Raw genomic sequence first — 19,061 nt, 5'->3', positions numbered from 1 at the left:
TGAGCCCCAGAGCCGAAGCAGCTGGAGGAGTGCTGTAGCCCTGTCATAGCTGGGCAATTACACTGCATTGTACAAACTACTTAGGTCATAAGTAAATTATTTTTAAAAATAGACTTATTAGTTGATTTAGAATTTGAGCTACCTTGATTCCTTAAGTGAATAATTTCATAGTTGATCTTGTCTCTCATTTCAGTTTTTCATGAAAATTACTGAAACATCAAACTCAACCCATTCCACAGACCAGGGTTTTTCAGTAGTCCCTTTGCTGATTTGGGGGCTCGATACAACTTTTCTATGGGGGCTGCACTGTGCATTTTATAATGTGCCATGGCATCCCTGACTTCTATCCACTAGATGCCAGTAACACCCTTCAGTACTGACAATCAAGGTTGGGGGGAGGGAGTAGAATCAACCCCAGTTAAGAAACACTTCCAGAGAAGATGTGGGTTGCATTGTATATGTATCATGATATATTAAATAGAACGAGCAAAGCTAGGGCCATGCAATGGGAAAAACAAAGTCAAAACAAACCTTTGAATCCAAAAAGGTCCAAGGATGTGCTAATAATCATCTACAAGATGGAATCGCTTAAATCGTATGGTTGATGTAGTTGGCATTACAGAAACCCTTTGCTAAGTAAGTCAGCCTCATCTTCAAGATGTTTGACTGAAAACAGTCCTCAGTGACTGCTAATGGATAAAATATAAAGAGGAAGTATAGAGAAGATAGCAGTGCATGAAGCCTCATAGACTTTTCTAAAAATGCATATCCACAAGCTCTTTTCTGTTCAACAGAAAGATAGTGTGAAAGGGCACTGTTTTAAAAAGTACAGTTTGCAATCTACATAATTAGAACATTCACATTCTAGGAGGCTATATTAGTTTTTGAAACTACTAATTCAAATGGATTATTACAAGTGCAGTTTCATTGCCTGAAAATAGGATGCAATGAGGGTATTGTAAAATATGAATTTTAAGTATTAGATGCAGGACATTTTCCAGTCATGTGTCCAAAGAGCTTGGTTGCCTAAATAATGTAGAATGGAAATAAGCACTATAATAGAACTTTGCAAGGAAAGTCATCTTAGCTCTAAAGAAAAGGCAACATTGTTCTGCTTTTAAAGTAAAAATCCATCTTAGGTAATTTGTCTTGCTCTAATGTTTAGTTTCCAACCTATTCTTACTTCAATACATGTTTAAATTATTTGCTTCAAGTTTAATGTCTCAAGTAACATTGAAGGATTTCTTAGTGACAAGACTCATTAGATATATTTAAAGTATATATGTTCTGCTCAGAACTAGTCAGAAGGCATTTCAAACAAAAAAATCCTGAAACCACTTAATCTAACATTAATATTAATATACTTAATGATTATAAAAATATATTATGCCTGAATTTTTCAGAGCAAATATGAAATGTGCAGAAGATATTAATAAAATAATGTTTCTTATCAAACGTAGAATAACAGATTGCAGAGTGGTGGAGATTGTGTAATGTCTTTGATATGAACATTATAAGGAACATTATTAAATGATTACTGAAACAGCTTAAGTATCTAGTTAGGTTATCTAGCTGGTTATGCAGTTGGTGAACTAGAACAAAAAATTGTTATGTAGTTCCATAAAATACAATGAGCAGTTGTTACCTTATGGGTAGTTTATGCATAAAGCTAATAAGCTATGGAAAATAAAACACTATAGGAGACCTATGTCTTCCTGTAGCCTACTACTCTCTTTAGATATTGCATTTTTTATGCCAAAATTATCTGAAATCTTCATTTTTACGACAACAAATTCACCTAAAGCAAGTTTGGTGAATGTGATATGATATGATTTATTATACTGCTTAATATTTTCTCTGTGAATTAAGAGAAAAGTTCAGCAAGGCTTCATGTTTCAGATCATTTCTCCTGCAGTTTTGTGTGGAAATTTTTAATACTGTACCAGAACAGCTGCTTGCCTATGTAATTTAAAATGATTTAAACAAAAGCCAAATAAAAAACTTCAAGGCAAAATATTTGTACACACACACATCATACTAAATATGTACACATGTAAAAAACGTGTATATTTACATGCACATACATTCAAGCACACACACACACACAAAATGTGCTACAAAGTTCTCATTGATTTGGTTATTATAGTACTAGTTTCTTTGTCCACTCCATTGCTTTTCTTTTATCTCATATTTAAGGTAGGACTCTTCACATGTATGTATAGCAATTAAAAAATAATGTCTACATACCATTTTTCATATTAAAGAGCTTCCCACAGGCTAATTTAGAACACATCGAGCCTGGTTCTGCATGACTTTCCACCTATTGATTGTTCCAATTAATGATGGAAACAGCCAAATAAACTTGCCATGAGGAGGAAATACCATAGTTTCCAAAATGTAGGACAGGGTTTGTATTGTTTAGTGCTTTTACACATGCCTTTTCATGTCCTATTTGAATCTGAAAAAAGACTGCATAAAGAAAGTATAATCCTTCTCCTCTTCCCAAGACCAGTCTGCTGGGAAGTGTCGGAACCAGGACCCCTATCTGGCTCTTCTTATTTCAAACCCACTTCATGATGGTTTGAAGTGGGTCTGCAGTAGGATTTCAAACTAAATTTAACTCCTAAAATGTGTCCTATTCTGCCATAACTTCAAGGGAAAAAGAGGCCCTGAATTACTCACAGAACACATGGGCAGGAGGGAGGAATGAATTGCACACGCTCTGCCAATCAGTCGGCTTTTCATTAGCATGCTGGTATAGATCCTGAGATGATTCAGAGAGCAAAATGTTCACCAGCAGCTTGACGTCAGCGTGAAAAAATAAACCAGCTTGATCTGGAGCAGCATCGGCACAATCTGCTGACTGGAACTGGACTTGCCTACTTGGTACTGTGGAACTTTTAGCTCTTCTCTGAGCTCTCCTAAAATGAACTTCTTTCCAAATTATTCCGACTAGAGTGACTAAAGAAAAGTCAGGCCCTGTAAAATAGGAAGAAGTGGAAAACTAGAGTGTGATCTGGTTTACAGAAGATTTTGTCCAATGCCCTGGAGGTTCTGTTATTTTCATGGATAGGAGTTGATTTGGAAACGAAAGCACACAGGATAAATATTACTGCAGGAAAACGGAATGGTGAAATATCTGAAGTGCTTTTAGTTCTCACAAAATACTAATTTATTTAGTCATTCATTTAATGTTATTTAGTAAATGCTATGTGCTCGGAATAAGCTAAGTGCTGAGGACAGAGAAGTAAATAGGAGGATCCCTGCCCTTGAAGAGCCCACGGTCTCAGGTAGGAGAGCGGCAGTGAAATCTCGGCAGTACGGGGCGACGGAGGCTGCAGTGAGTGCCAGATGCCGCAGAGAGCTTCCGGAAGCACCGAGGAGAAGCCCTCAATCACTGTGGTGGCAGGGAAGGCTTCCTTCTGGTGGGGACATACTCTGTGGCTGAGAGAATCCAAGTTTATGCCTGTTATTCAGTCATTATTAGTAGTAGCACCTTCCTTCACTCTCAGAAGGGTTCCAGATTGGTTGATCAGTCCTGTGATCATCTTATTACTGGAGATAGAGAGGTAAGGAGGGAGCTGGAGGTGGGGAAGTATTCCAAGCAGAGGAGCTGATGGAAAGGAACAGAGGCAGGGGTTTGTTTTGGCCACATGGAAGCACTGAGCAAGGAAGAGATATTGAGTGACAGGAGATGCACACCAGAGCAATGTTAAAAATATTTAACAATTGGCATGGCACTGGCACTGGCCATTTAGGGTGAACACCAGCCATCAGCAAATGGTTCAGCTGTTCCTTTCAGGAAGGGGCTTGTGTTCTAAACTAAGGAGGTTGAAATTTACCTTGGTAACACTGGAGGACTTTAAGCACTGAAGGAGGAGAAGTAAAAGTAGTTGAATGGACTCAGACTGGTTTAATCTAGGTCATCAAGCAGTAAAGCAAAAGGTGAGGGATTTGCTTTGAGTTATCAGCTAGACATGTGCATTATGCTAAGTGCTTCCTTTGCAGGTCTGGCTTTCATGACAATCCTGTGACAGGGCCACCAAAGTTCACAGAGGCCATCTATTCCCAAGTCTACAGCTGCTAAATGGCAGAGATGGGTGTTTAATTCCACTCTGAACCATTGGGCCCTACAGCCTCCCTAACATACATTCTGCCTCTGTAGGCTCCTCTGGTCTGGTTAGAGTAGGCTATGGAAGACGCTATGTACTTGTAGGAAATAACCCACTGTCATTAAGTGGACTTTGTCACTAAAATAATAGAAAGTTGTCAAATGGTCTGGTAGTCTTAGAATTGGTTATGACATCCATTAATACAACAATCGCTTTGGGATACCTAAAACTTGCATGTTGATTGAGCCTCTTCTTTTGTAAAGGTATTGTTTCCCTTCCACCTATCTATTAAGGACTCTTCTTCCATCAGACAGACATGGAATTGAAGCTCTCCCTTACCCTTCCAAGTGACTTAATTAAGGCTCAGTCTCTTTATTGGTCAAAGGATACAAACACTGCCTGCCACACAGGGCTGTGGTAAGGATTAAATGAGTGAATACATGTAGGCATTTGACACATAATAAGCATGAAATAAATATTAGCCTTTGTTGCCGAGAATGGGGCCTGGCAAGCAGTAGGTGCAACCTGAGCATTTGTTGAATGAATGAGTGAATGGTCACCACAACTTTACCTGGGGATGTGTTGATTACCATTGAATTGTACCAGCAAGAACATGCTAGAAGACTCACCCTTGATAGTACCATGTAGTGAGATTTTCTTCTCTCAGTGTTTTAGCAAAAGAGCATCATATGGTGCCATTCCAGAATGTAAAACAAAGGAAACCAATCCCTTCTCAGCATGCAGTAAAAAGAAGGCTTTGAGTAGAAGCAGGCATGCTGTTTCCAGCAACGGAGACTTGCAGTTTCAGCTCTGACATGTTTCTGGCAGCATATCATGTTCTAAAAAGGATGTTGTCAAGAGGGAGGATGAAGTACCGGGGGGAATGCTATCAAAAAAAACAAAAAAAGCAAATCAAATGGGAGTGGGAGAATGATCTGAGGGGAATAGTTAGAACTATTATAAACATGAAAACGATAGAGACTTTGGAATTGAAACTCCATAAATACACATAATGAATATGCCTTCGGAAGAGGACACCTTATGCATGAATCCTTCAGCTAAAGTAAGAAAGTTATGCTATTATCTTCATAAAAATGTGGGTAGTTGGCAGCGAAAGTCACGTGCAACTGCTTAGATATCAAAGGAGGCAACTCAAACATAGGTATGTCTATATAGTATTTGTTGAAGAAAATTCAAAAATTATACTCTCTTTCACATAACAAATGGATTGGGTTTACTTCTCAGGCTCCTTAAAATGATTGATAAACACCAAATGGAGCTCTGCATCCATTTGCCATGGACAAAGGCAAACTCAATGAGTTGAAGGCTTTTATCCAGTTCTTTACAATGTCATTATGTTCTCATTTAGAAAAAAGAAATTCTCTGGAACTTGAAAAAATAATCAATGTCAAATCTGATCTCAAAAGGGAACTGGAGTAGACCTAAACTGAACTTCTTGTATTTCTAAGTGGTCAGGTTTGCCTAAATATATCAAAATATGTTTCAGCACCTGTCCTACCATTAGAAGATTTTAATTACCAAAAGTCTATTCCTGTAACATCATTGTTATATTTAGTCACAAAGTTATTTTCTGAGTAATAATAATAGGGAAGTGAGAATCTCCATCTTAATAACTCTGTACCTTCCTATTTGTATTTTTATTTGGTACTACCACTTTAATCTCACAATTATTTAATAACTGTTTGTCCTCAAAGCTTTCAAAATGTTTTATCCCACTCAGTTGTCATCCAAACAGTCTAAACATAACTTCTCAGGTTAATCCTTTTTCTACATCTGTCATTCAAGTCTCATGCATTTTCAGTGCTCTGAGCTGCTGCAAGTCCCTTAGATTTTTCTTGTTTTCAGGTTCCCAGAATGAAGCATGCTCTTCCAGACCAGACATGTATAGAAAATACTCTCACTTTTTTCTCTACATGTCAGATAGTGAAAAATGTTCACTGTGCTTAAAAAAGAAATACTAGCAATAAAAAAGCTAACCTCCCAAAAGTAATGACTTTCATACTTTTCATTCCACATCTGTGCAGGATTTAGGTACGTGGTAAATGAGGTGATAGTTGTTATGATGTGGAAATAAGAGAACTTAGGGAAGGACTGCCAGCAAGTTTGAATGTACTTCTCAAATCATTCCCTCACTCGATGGCTTCAGAAAAATTTATCTGAAACATGACAAGGCAAAAGAATGTTCTGAAGCCACTCATTTGAAACTACACTGAGTTTCAACTATGCAGTATAGTGGAATGCATTGTAGTTACAGCTTTACACTTTATAGACATTCAGAAATTACTTGGGAATTAATGTCAAAAACAAAACTCCTACTTAGAAACAGAAATCACTGCTTCTGATTTTCCAATATTAGAGAGACACCTTGTGAAGCCCTTTGAGTAAAACCCGGAAGTGTGTATCATGCATGTTTTGATTCAGTTAAATTCATTTCCGTTAAATTCACCAGGTTGGATTAGGAGTGATAGTTAAGCTTTTATCACACATTCTTCTCTTATATAATGCATGACAAACATGGATTGCTTTGTGTTGGAAGTTTGGGGTTGAGATGGTTTCTAGAAACTTGCATTTTTTTCTTTCTAATGGAGTAATGTCTTCATGGTACAGGAAAATCTTCATTCCTCTATTTATTATTATTTCATAAGCTTTTTTCTGCCTTTGCACAGGAATTTAAAATAGAATTAATGGTTCTTTAAAATCACGTAATGGAAACAAAACAAACACAGATGAGGTTAGCATAGCACTGCAGTTAAGAGCTCTGTCACTTGCTGTTTGCCATTCGGGACTGCCTTAGTCCAAACTCCCCAGAAAGCACAGCCTGTAGTAAAAGCTCACATGTTAGCCCTGGGAGTGCAAGCCCAGGGAAATAAGAGTGAGGGGGAGGGAAGCAGGACAGGGAGGCAGGAAGAGCAAAATGTGAGGTACGTTTCCCTGCTGACATAGTTTTGCAACAAACCCTCACTGGTTACCAAGGACTGCACCTCCTCTGCACTCTTAGGATAGGCTGTCCAGCCCTTCCACACAGACTATGGGGAAGACAGAACTTTATCTCTGGCAGAGCCTCTTGATGTAAGGTGGTGCCAGCCTCAGACTAGCTGTGGTGACAACAGAAGCCATTCTGAACCATGGGAAGGGGGCCAGCCCTTCCAGAAGCCAAGGCCAGTGGCCGAGGCGTGAGGTCAGGCAGGCTGAGCAGACCCGGTGCACCTGTGATTGGATCCATCACAGACAAGCTACTTAACTTTTTGGTGTCTCGGGAGTAATCGTAGTCACCAAATTATAAGATTGTAACAAAGATTAAGTATCTTAATACACTAAGTGTGATTAGAAAGTGCCTGCAAAGGTTAAAACTGGTTTGAACCATGATGGCCTCATTATCTTATGAGTGAAGCCTATAAGGTGACTACTTAAAAGAATACAGAGTTCATTTGAGTTAGTAAGCTTAGTGTTTGTTTAAAAAAAAACATACCCTTAGCTGCAGAGGGAAACTGCTGTTATGACTGACAATCATGCCACTGTGTCTCGGCGAGGACACCGTTGATATCCTCCGTAACATTATTACAATCCAAGTTATCTGTAACATTATTACTGAAATTTCAGTTATCAAAGTTAACGAAAGGATACATGAAAAAAAAATTTCCCCCGTAAACATATCACTAGGATAAAAATGAGAATGCCGGTTCAGTTCTCAGAGTCCAGATTCTAAGTGTGGGTATAGTACCCTGGGGTTTGGGGTATGGCATTCTCTCTCCCCCTCGAGTGTCCAGCTCTTCCCAACAGACTCTCTATGCCCAGGTCATATTCTCTCCCTGTGCCATTCAGATCTGCAGCAGTGTTTCCCACTCAAGTTCAAGTGACAGGAGCCCAACGGAGAGGGTTTCTCTTTCCTGTTTCAGCTCTGTGTGCTCCCAGGTTGTAACGCACACCCATTCAAAGTGCTGACAGAGTAACTCTGCTTTCTTTTTCCCGAAGTTGCCAGCCTGTGCTCTGCTGGTCTCGCTTCCTTTCAGTGTGTGCCTCTTTTCTGGGCCACTGTGCTCAGCACCAGTTGCATTCAGCCTGACTCAGCATGGAGGCAGACTGCCTTAGACTCTCTTGCATCAACACGTTCAGCCTTGAAACTGGAAGATAAATAAACACATATTCCCTCTCCTGCATCTCGTGCCCTTTGTCCTTGAGAGCAGGAGGGTGCATAGTAAGCACAGGAGTTCATCTTGCTCTGTTTTTATTGGATACATGGTCCTATGTGTGTGAATGGCAGTGACAGCCATGCTCACATGCACATTGTCACCCTTCACATTCTGCTTACAGTTCTCAAAATGCTTTGCTTTACATGAAACAGCAGAAGTCTTTGACTTCATTGCCCAAACTTATTTCTTCCGTCACAAAAAATAAAATAAAAAACTAGATGACTTGCCATCTTATAGTGAGACAAGCAGTACAAAAATGGAGACTTTATTTTGAGGATGTTACCCTCTCTTACAATGATGTATTATAATGCATCCTCTAAGAGATGTCAAATTAACTCCCCATTATAGAAATCTCTGTTTTTAGCTTTAAAAAAAAATCCAAGTATCAAATATTCCTTCAGAAAATACCCAGAAATGTACAGTTTCCCTTTATAGGCGATACAGTGTGGTACTGTTTCATGAAATCCATGAGGTCCGCCCACCCCAGAAGCAGTTTTCTGGTTTTCTTCTAATGGTTTCCCTAAAAAGATCCCATTTCCTGTACCAGTGCCAATGATTGATTTGTACTTCACATTCCATCTTTGATTTTTCTTATTTTAGTGGTTTTGGTAGCCTAATATTGCCCATTTTTGTTCATCATTCACTATGTTCAGACAGTGTTAGATGTCTGCTTCCAGTTTTTAAATAGAAGAACTAATAACTACCTAGTTTGAAAAGCTTTTTGGGATTATGGGTTTGGTTAATATCATCTAAAAACAATTTAAAAACTGTAGTAGAAGATTATAAATGACTTTTTATGTGATTGCGTTCCCTGGTGCTTTGAAATAAAAACAAAATGAAGAGTATAAAAACACTTGGTCAGAAAGGCTAATCCTGAGCTGATGCCATTTACATTTAGATTTAAATAAGTCAGCCTATTTATTCTATTAAACTCTGCTTCAGGTTTTAAATTGAGAATACATGGAAATTAAAAGTCCTTGTATGCTTAGACATATTTTGAAAAGTTATAAAGCCTAAATTCAGTTGACTTCTAAGAATAATAACTGATAAACAAGGAGTAAGGAAATGCAGTGATTTTTAATAAAATAGTTTTATTGCAACAGTTATTAATAATGTTCATCTAATACGTGGTGCAGGTTAAGTGAAGCAGGGTCCTTAGAGTGATAATGCAAAAGCTGTGCTTTTAAGAGTGTGAGATATGCAAACAAGCCACATACAAATAGTCCTAGAGTATGACCCCCCCACTTCTTATTGGTAATGGAGTAGAAAGCAGTATGTCATAGTGGAGAACTCTTCTACTAGAAATCCACACTTCAATTCACTTCAATTCCCAGATGGCCTGTGTGACCAGTAAAAAGTGTGTTTATCCAGTCATAACAAGAGAGGTTCAGATATGGCTGCAGGGACCTTCCCAAGGCTGACATTCTAGGCACTATGCTCTACAGTTCTCCCCATGACAGCTGGACCTCCACCCCTGACCCAGATGTATTCTAAGAGTGTTGCACCACCATGAGGCCTATTGAGATCCCTGGAACCAGCTCCTGGACAGGGTGTGGTTGGGGGGTTGTGCAAACTATGACGATGACATTAACCTGGTGGAGGGTGCAGTTGGGGGATGGGAGAGGGTGTGGGTGGGATCTTGACTTATTTTTCTCCCTTGGCTCAAGAGTTTGCCCACCCACAAGGGGAATGGCTAGTTCTGTTCTGACACATACGTATTTTTGTTTAGCAACTCAAAATTCTTCAGAAAGAGGGTATCCTCATTTACTGACATGTCTCTTAATTCTTGACCAGTCTATATGTTTTTAAATTAAAGATAAAGCTTAAGGAAGAACTGGATCCAGCACTTGAGTAATTGTTCCTAGTTATTTCAGTTCCCTTTTTGTTCTTTTTAAGGGCCTCTGCTCCTACAGCAACTGACTTTAATCTGCTGTAGGATTTTGAGTTGACCCCTTTCAAAAGCCTTCAAACCAGTATCTGAAAGCTGAGTGTTTCTCTTCTTCTCAAATCACCACCTTCTCTAGGAAAGTGATCGATTTAATCAAGCACGTATGATTTCATTTTTGTTAATTAGACATTTCCTGAGGGCTTCTGTGCTGGCCCTGCACTGTAGAGGCACCAAAGATGACTAGGCTGTGCACTGTTTGCTGGCAGCTCAAGCCCAGTAGAGTTTTCCAGTAAAGACAAAACTTGCCTGGAACCAGACAGCTGCCTAAGGGAAGCCTAGAGGCTGGAGAGAGTCCAGCCCTGACTGAGGGGAGCTGAGAGGTATAAGAAATATTTCAGCAAGTAAAAGGGAAGGAAAGCATTCTGGACAAGAGGTGTGAATATATGTGGGGTGCCTGGAGCACAGGCAGTGGCAGTGAGGCCAGAGACTCACAGCAAAATCCACACGGCTTCTGCCCCCCTAGAGAGTGAGCAACAGCATGGACAAGATGCCATCTCTTCATGGGTTTCAACATTGTAGGTCCTCTAGAAATAAATTTTCAGAGAAGTTGTGAATATCTTGACAGTAAAAGAATCCACCTATATTAGTTAAGAGTTCACCAGAGAAACAGAACTAATAGGAGATATACATGATATCTATTATAAGGAATTTTCTCATGTAATTATGGAAACTGAGAAGTCCCAAAACCTGTAGTTGGGGAGCTGGAGATTCAAGAGGACCAGTAGATAGTTCCAGTTCAAACACTGGCAGGCTTGAGATCCAAGAAGAGCTGATGTTTCAAATCTGGAGGCAGGAAAAGACTGATGTCACAGTTCAACAGTCAAACAGGAACAATTCCCTCTTACTCAGCCTTTTATTTTATTTATATTTTATTCAGACTTCAGCTTACTGGGGAGGCCCACCCACAATAGGGAGAGCAATCTGTTTTACTCATTCTACCAATTCAAATGTTAATTTCATCCAAAAGTACCCTCATAGACATACCTAGAATAATCACTGACCAAACACATGGACACCCTGTTGCCTGGTGCAGTTGACACATAAAATTAACCTTGTCTTGATTATAAAGCATCCAGGGATATTCTGTCAGCCTGATTACTAAATTGACAGCTCATGATGACTTGCTTTTTTGAAAGTCTCAACGCTATAGAAATTCTGGACAATCCCCATGTCATCGAGATATTGCCAAACTGTTTTGATAATATGCTGACATTGTTTTCAGAATTGATAGCTAACTCATTTTTATGATTCAGAATATATTTATATTTCTGGTGTTTAAATGTATATGCTAGAAAGCCAGCTCTCTTGGCTTCGAATCCCAGCCCTCCCTCTTATAAGCCATGTAACCTTGAGCATCTAGTTTGCATCCTCTGTGCCTCTGTATCTTCATTTGTAAACTGTGGGTGATAATAACACCAAACTCCTGATGGTTATGGAGATTAAATCAGTTAATACAGGTAAAGAAAGAGGCAGGTGATAGGGACATAGAATGTCTTTAAAAAATAGTTATTCCTGTAGCCACATACCTGTATTGAAGAATGCTGTTTCAGCCTTGGTGTAAAATCACTTAGGCATAGGTCCTTTTTGAGAAAAGTGTCCTTATCAAGAGCAGTAACATTGAATATACTCAATTAGCATACACTTTGGATAGACTAAAACCAAAACTTCAAATCCTTAGTTGGCTTGAGAATGACACCAGATTTAGAAAATGAGTTTGAGAAGATGAAATAGAAAGTAACACATTTATAGAATATGCACAGGCAGTGGAGCATTTGATTCACTTCACTACTTCTGTTCAGTTTAGTTTGTTATAGTCAGAGAAACTGTCCATATTTTAAATGGTTCTTTGGCATCTTAACATTAAAAATATTTGCAAACAAACCAACAGTGAGCGGGGTTGGAGAAATGCTGCGTGATCCTCCTTGTCAGGTTCTGAGCTGTCAGGAGTAACAGGCGGCCTGACTGGGCCTGGGCTGTCTGGGTTGAAGGCGCTTGCCCAACTGATGGAAGAGCAACCTTGGGTAAGTCACTTGGGCTCAGGGCTCCTGAGCCAGATGACAAAGCAGCCAAAATGTCCAACTTGTCTTCTCTGAGGGTGCCGTTTCTGATTTGGCCCAACAACCACATCATTCAGAAGTGATTTCATACCTGTTCAGATAAGTTTGTTCATGACATGAAATGTATTCGCAGGGTGATGTATGAGGAAATCCTCTGGTCCTTTGAACTTAACCTCATGACTGCTTCAGTGTCCTGGAGACATCTTTACCTGTACAGCTCATGCTTATGTGAATCTTCAGGGCCCCCACTTGCTGCAGACTACAGTTCAGAAGCTCTGTTGTGTGTCCCTTGTATTTGTACAACCCTCTGGCGTGCACAGCTTATAGGTGGTGGAATGTGATGTCTAGAACACAAGATCTTTTTCTTTTTGATTGGATATAAAGTACATCTGCATTACTGTGTACTTGCACCTTCATCAGTAACACTATTCTGTCTTGCAAAGTAATTTTTCGGATTTTCAAATTCCTGTGTCTGAAATTAGTTAGCCTGACAATGAAAGTACTTTCATCTCTTTGAAGCTGCCTGTATTAGTCCGTTTGATTATTTCCTAGGGAAAATTCTTCCTCTTACTAAAGAAGGAATGTTTTGCCCATTTATCAAGTGACTAAAGATAGCTGAGGATTAAGTTCGAATGGAGTGATTACTGCTTTCAAAAACCCAAACAGTAAGAAGTATGTTGTTGTGCCTTGAACTATTTGATAGTTCTGCAATTCTACTGCCCCGGGAATTTCCTCCCCGTTTTGTTCCCAACTTGTAAAGTTGGTATTAATTTCTATGCATTTGTAATACATTAATTCTGCTTTTGAACAACTTCAGAGAGAGAAATTTAATCATCGAGCCTGTATATTTTTGTTGTTATTCATTGTTACTTGTCATTTTAGCCATGGTTGTAGTGGTACATGCTCCTTTTGAATATTATTTTAAAGTTGAAATTTTTAATCATAAAGTTATTGTGATGAAGCCAATTTTAGTCCATGATGATGACCCTGCACTTTTTCATTTTTGAGAGCAAAACTCAGAATGCATTGAGCTGTGCCTTAGTGTATTTTCCATTATCCTTTCCTTTCAGAAATCATGCCATTCATTTAATACTTCATTACAGCCGAACTGCAATACGTATACATGGTACGCAAAATGAGCCATTTTGTTTTAAAACAGATTGCAGATGAAAGGAAACCATTCATTTCTTGCTGGCTTGCTGTAATTACTAGAGCACTAATTACTCCAAATCACTGACATAGAGGGTCAGGAAGGATGACAACAGAAACATCAAAGAAAAGACGTATCTCACTTGCTATGACAGATTTTCCATATTCCCAACCATGACACGTATTTTTTTTTATGGCTACTGTTTTCCAGTTTGATGGTGAAAACAAAACAAAACAGCAACAACTACAAATATGCACACAGTCCAGATCGCTGAATGTTTACTATTATTTCATTCGCAGTTTGACGGTGAGAACATGTATATGAGCATGACAGAGCCGAGCCAGGACTATGTGCCAGCCAGCCAGGTGGGTTAATTAATCTTCTCTGCCTTGTTTCAAATTGTAATTAAACAAATTCAAAGAGTCGCATTGCAAATGAGTAGCACTATCAGTAACTGCCGCAATCAGGAATAATCATAATTTATAAACAAAGCATTTAAGCCCTGTTTCCAGTTAATGAGATCGAGCTGATAAAACACCGGAGTTGGCATTTGTTGAAAGATACTACCTTGTTTCCTCTCCAGAATGGCAAGCAGCTGTTTTGCCAGCATGATCTTTCGTAAACAGTTGTTTTACCTTTAGGAAATAAAGTCTTTACAGGTGCAGCTTATTTGTGCTTCTGACTATAGACACGTTAATCATTAGGAGCTGCACGTGTCCCAGATAACTTTAATTATTGACTTTTGGGGCAGTGTTCAATAAAATGTTACATTTGCAACCAGAGCCCCATGGCCAGTGGGCACTGGATGACTGCTTTCCGAATCTCCTGGGTGGGTAGCTTTCAAGCCAAAATGCATGAGAGGATTGAAACATTTCAATGGCATGTTTGTATCCTCTTCAGTGGGAGTGGGTGACAAGGTATTTAATCCTGAGAAGTGACAACAAACGTCCAATGAAAAGGTAAATGGTTACATTTATCAAAGTAAATCCTTGGCCGTATTTTTGGATACATAAAAGACCAGGCCCTTTAGTCCAAGGAGTGCATTTAAAGCAAAATTATAACTGCCCCAGGTGCCAGCATAACATAATATGTAAGCAAAAGTAAATAGACGAATAAATGAAAGTGAGGGAAAGTTCATAAGAGCGTTTTTGTGGACTTGAACATCTTTTTTCTCTGGAACAGTGAACTTGGAGTTTCCTATGTCAGTAACTGTGGCATGAACTCTAACATAGGAGTTTTCAGTGCCTACATACCCACCCAGATAGATTTGATGACTGAGATGAGCAGGGGGACAGGGAACACAAATAAAACCTCTTTGTGTCTTCATGGTGCTTGCCAGTTTATTAAATCTAATGTACATGTTAGGGCTGCACTTTTTGGAGCTTTGAAATTTCTCTCAGAACAAAATATCTGGTGCTTAACTCAAAACAGAGGCAGTCCTGCCACTCCATGAACTCTGCATTTAGAAATCATTATGATCACTGCCTCTCCTGGCAGACATTCTGGAAACTGCACTATATTGTTCTGAAGAGAAGGTCATCATGAAGTTCAAAGATCCGGACTACATTTCCTTCAATTCAACTGAGTTGATCACTCTCAGAATACCTTTGGAAGGCTGAGCTTTACATTTAGAATTCTTACTTAACTGAATTCATTCAGCTAAGTGGCCTTCAAGATCCATATGTAGTTCTGAATAAGACTGTTTGATTAAAAAATGAAAAATGTTGCTATTAATTTTCTTCTAGCCATCAATCCCAAAACTGTACTGACAAGTTTAGTATTACTATTAGATTAAAGCAACCTGGTATCATCTCTTTGGAGCCTTTAGGGTTTTGAAGTGTAAGGGCTAATTGAATTTGTTTGAAACAGTAGAAACACAAACTCAATAAATGATTGCTGTTATAAAGCAGCTGCTTCCTTTCAGAGAATCATTATGTCTGTCTTAAAGACTTTTGGATAAAGGATTGGAAATTCAAAACATATACATCAGAACAACTTGGCTTCTTAGATTTTTAAATTCAAGTACAATGGGTCATATTAAGCCCTGACCAAAATCAAACAACCAACATTATTTTTCTTAATATTTCGGTCAGAAGTTACTAGGAATGCTTTCAATACCAGTGATAATATATGAAGGAGTAAAGAGCTCCAGATACTTTATGTAGTTTGTAAAGATAAGGCAGGTTTGTGTGCCAGAAGCAAACTATTTTTTTAATAATGCAGCACATATGAAAATGTTTTTAGAATGTGCTATTTTAAAAATTAAACTGATGCAAGATAATACATTCTCTGTGGGGAGGAATAAACTTTGCAAATTATGTAAGTTGAATGGCCTTAGCTAAATTTTACACTTAACATTCCTTTTGTTATATAGTGTATTCAAGAATTCACTACCTGGTATTCTTTCAGGAAATTTTAATTAATTTACCCCTTTCAGCAACCATATATAAAATTTTAGTCATCCTACAGGAAAAAAAATAGTTTCATTCCTTTTCCTATATAACATCAAACATCTGCATAGTTTAGTAATCCAAGACAACTTGCCTCATAGCATCACTCAACAATTATAATTCCTGTTCAATTTTCAAATCAGTACATGCTTTGGGACTTACAGACTAAGTTGCTAAGTAGCAACATATGCTACACTACTGCTCCTGTGATGTTGCTGCAAGCAAATAGCATAATTCTAAACTTGAAATGATTTTTATAGAAAGTCAATGCTGGAATGGCTCCAGAAATGGAAGTACACTATAAAAATTAATGATATTCTTTTAGACAGTCCCAAAGGGCTCTCTGGCACTATCTACTGCCTGCATTCTCTACTGCTTAAGCTAGTTGTATACAAATCATTTAGAATTTCTTGCATATAATTTTGTAATTGATAGGCAGCATTTGAACTGAATATACCACCCCATAATAAGCCTGACAAGTATGTAATAAAAACCCATGACATTTCCACTTCTCCCTACCTCCATTCTTGGAATATTTACTATTTTCTCCTATATTAGCTATAAATGTGCTGACCTCTCAGTACTTAATTTAAACAACACTTAACTTTTTCTCAGTCTGTATAGAATTGGAACCACGTGCTGCAAGATTTCTTTGTGTGTTTCCATGCCCTGGCTAAGGGGGCATATGTTGCTTAATACCCCATGACCTTGCAGATTCCCTCCTAGAGAGTTCGTGGGACATTGTGAGTGGCTAATGAAAGGAAAGCCAGCTGGGAAGAGTGGCCAACAGCCCATCATAAAGTCACTGATTGCTCATCCTTCACTGTCATCTTTGATGGACGAATATGCCAGAGTACACAACAATAAGGCAGAATGGGATCGGGCTCTCCACCCGAGCTCTGACCCTTCTTCAGACTCTCCCAGGCCCACTCATAGTCACATGCTCTGAGGTCCCTGACTTTCCCTAGAAAACGCAAGCCACTTTTTCCAGCCCCTACAATTCCAGTCCCTTTTGTAGTCTTTATGTTATTGCACTCGAGATATTAATGTTCATCTGAATTAAATACATAAAAGGAAAGACAAGGAATCTGGTCATCTTGATCAGAACTTTCTATGGCACCAAGGTTATTTATTTAGTGTTAGTTCTGAGTATGTGCCATTACTCTTTCTTATTCTCTCTTATTTTCCTTGGCCACATGTTCATTCAGAGCTTTCCACCACACTGGCAACATGTTTCACCAGTTCTGTCCATGGGAACTCTCATGCATGCCTCAGTTAGGGTACTGTATGAAGAAGGCTGAGAAGGCCTGGCCTTTTCTGTACAGGGAATAATCACTTGGTAGGGAGAATCAGAAGGTTTTTCTGTTGTCAGGTCATGTAAAGTTTGGTTATTTGATTGAACCACATTTTCAATAAAGTGCTTCCTCCTTGACCTTGGCCTTCACTCCGCTAACCCATTTCCATCTGTGTGGTTTCCATCCCTGCTCTCTTGCTGCCTCCACTCCTTTCCTCCTTTCCTGTTACTTCTCTTCTCCTCCTTCTTCCCATGAACAGTTACCCTTTAAGCATGAACTAATCTGTGTTTTTAATTCTGAGTGTAATAGTAAACCCTAGATATTAAACATCCTGACCTGAGATCCTAATTTGGTTTATGTTCAGGTTGTGACCAGGTTTCTCTCTGCTTCTTTCCTTGTCCCCCAATGGAATTGTCTCTTACCTGGTCCCTCAAAGCTCAAGATTAAAAAATAACAATGATAAAACAGAGCAATATAATTTTTTCCTAGATTCTTACAACTAAGCATTTGACATATATTTTGTACCATACATTTCAAATATAAAACTTGAAGAGCATCTGTAATCTAGGGCAGCTCTCTCATGTGAGTTTCAGGTTTGATTTCTAATTCCACTGGGCAGCTGTCCCTGACAGCAGCTTAGACTCAACATATCAATTCATCAAACTGAAATTCATCACCTGCAACCTACTCCCTCACTCCCTAAACACCTTTTTTTCCAATATTTCCCATTGTCATAAGTGTTACTACCACCTACCCAGTCACCCAAAACATGGACTTGGAGAGTCTCCCTTATCACTGAACCCTGAGTTAATGCCAGTTGGTGTTTATCCTATTTTTTTGCACAATTTCCAGTCTGTCTCCTCTTTTCCTCTACATAATCACTGCCTGAGTTCTAGGCTTCACAATTTCTCATCAGCTGTCTCATTTCCTCATCTCCATTTCTCCTCTCATTGTTGCTCAAGGATCTGTGCTTCTTCCCCTGTCCATGTACTTACACACCTCTTTGCCTCTCCAGTGTCTAGTCAGAGGATTTGCCCCTCTGAGGCATGTGCATCTTAGAATTGGTGCCTATTTCCTTGTCTTACTCACTGGATTGTGAGCTCTTAAAGGTAAGACTCCTGTTTCTCTCTTGGATCTGCTGAGGCTAGAATGATGTCTGACACATCAGTATGCAACATTATTTGTTAAAAGATGAGTAAATGAATTTAAATAGTTTGTGTACACATTTTCTTATCATGTTGATTCTTTGAGTCTTCTCCTGGCAACAGTTTTCCACTGTGCCTAGTGGACATCTAGGAAGTCCGGCCCTGTCCACTCCATTCTCGAAGCATGCTCCCATGATCCGCCTGAGTGTCGAAGCCAAGACACATTAACAAAGGCACCAGCAGTGCTGTCTCCATAGAGAATCATTTCAAGTACAAGACACAAAGAATTAATGTGATAATAAACTAGATAAAAATCTGCAGTTACATTTACAATAATGTCATCTTGCCATTTGCCATAAGCAATACAATGGCAGTGGAACCTGTAAGATACCCAAGTTCCGTTTTGTAAGTATTCTCTTAAATCTACCATTAGAATTCTACTCTTCTGAGATTTACAAACATATCAACTATGCCTATATTTATAATTACATGTTTTCCTAAGGAGAAAATTCTCTAAGTTAGAGTGTAGATGAGGTATGACCGAAGGGCCTCAAAAATATAATATTTTAGAAGAGCATTTTTGGAAAAAAAAATTTGACTATAGGCCATAAAATGCCCATAATTGTCACATAAATTTGAACTATAAATTAAACCAATTACTTTTAGATTGGTTCTTTTTGGCAGAAATTTCAG

At 38.8% G+C, this 19,061-nt stretch overlaps 1 protein-coding gene across 4 annotated transcripts in view; it reads left to right on the top strand.

The window, feature by feature from the left end:
• The window catches only part of TOX (thymocyte selection associated high mobility group box), a 286,212-nt gene that overhangs the window by 134,819 nt on the left and 132,332 nt on the right, over window positions 1-19,061 (top strand). For 3 of the 4 annotated variants that reach the window (XM_036998280.2, XM_036998278.2, XM_073229570.1), the window contains exon 2: window positions 13,778-13,843. In XM_036998280.2, coding sequence (XP_036854175.2) covers window positions 13,778-13,843 — 66 coding nt within the window. Of the gene's footprint in view, window positions 1-12,149; window positions 12,293-13,777; window positions 13,844-19,061 lie in introns of those variants that run through there. The other variant, XM_017669403.3, reaches the window with a different exon arrangement.

The sequence above is a fragment of the Manis javanica genome, chromosome 2 (genome assembly GCF_040802235.1).
Source record: "Manis javanica isolate MJ-LG chromosome 2, MJ_LKY, whole genome shotgun sequence".
Classification (NCBI taxonomy): domain Eukaryota; kingdom Metazoa; phylum Chordata; class Mammalia; order Pholidota; family Manidae; genus Manis; species Manis javanica.
This window is presented reverse-complemented; position numbering and strand designations above follow the sequence as displayed.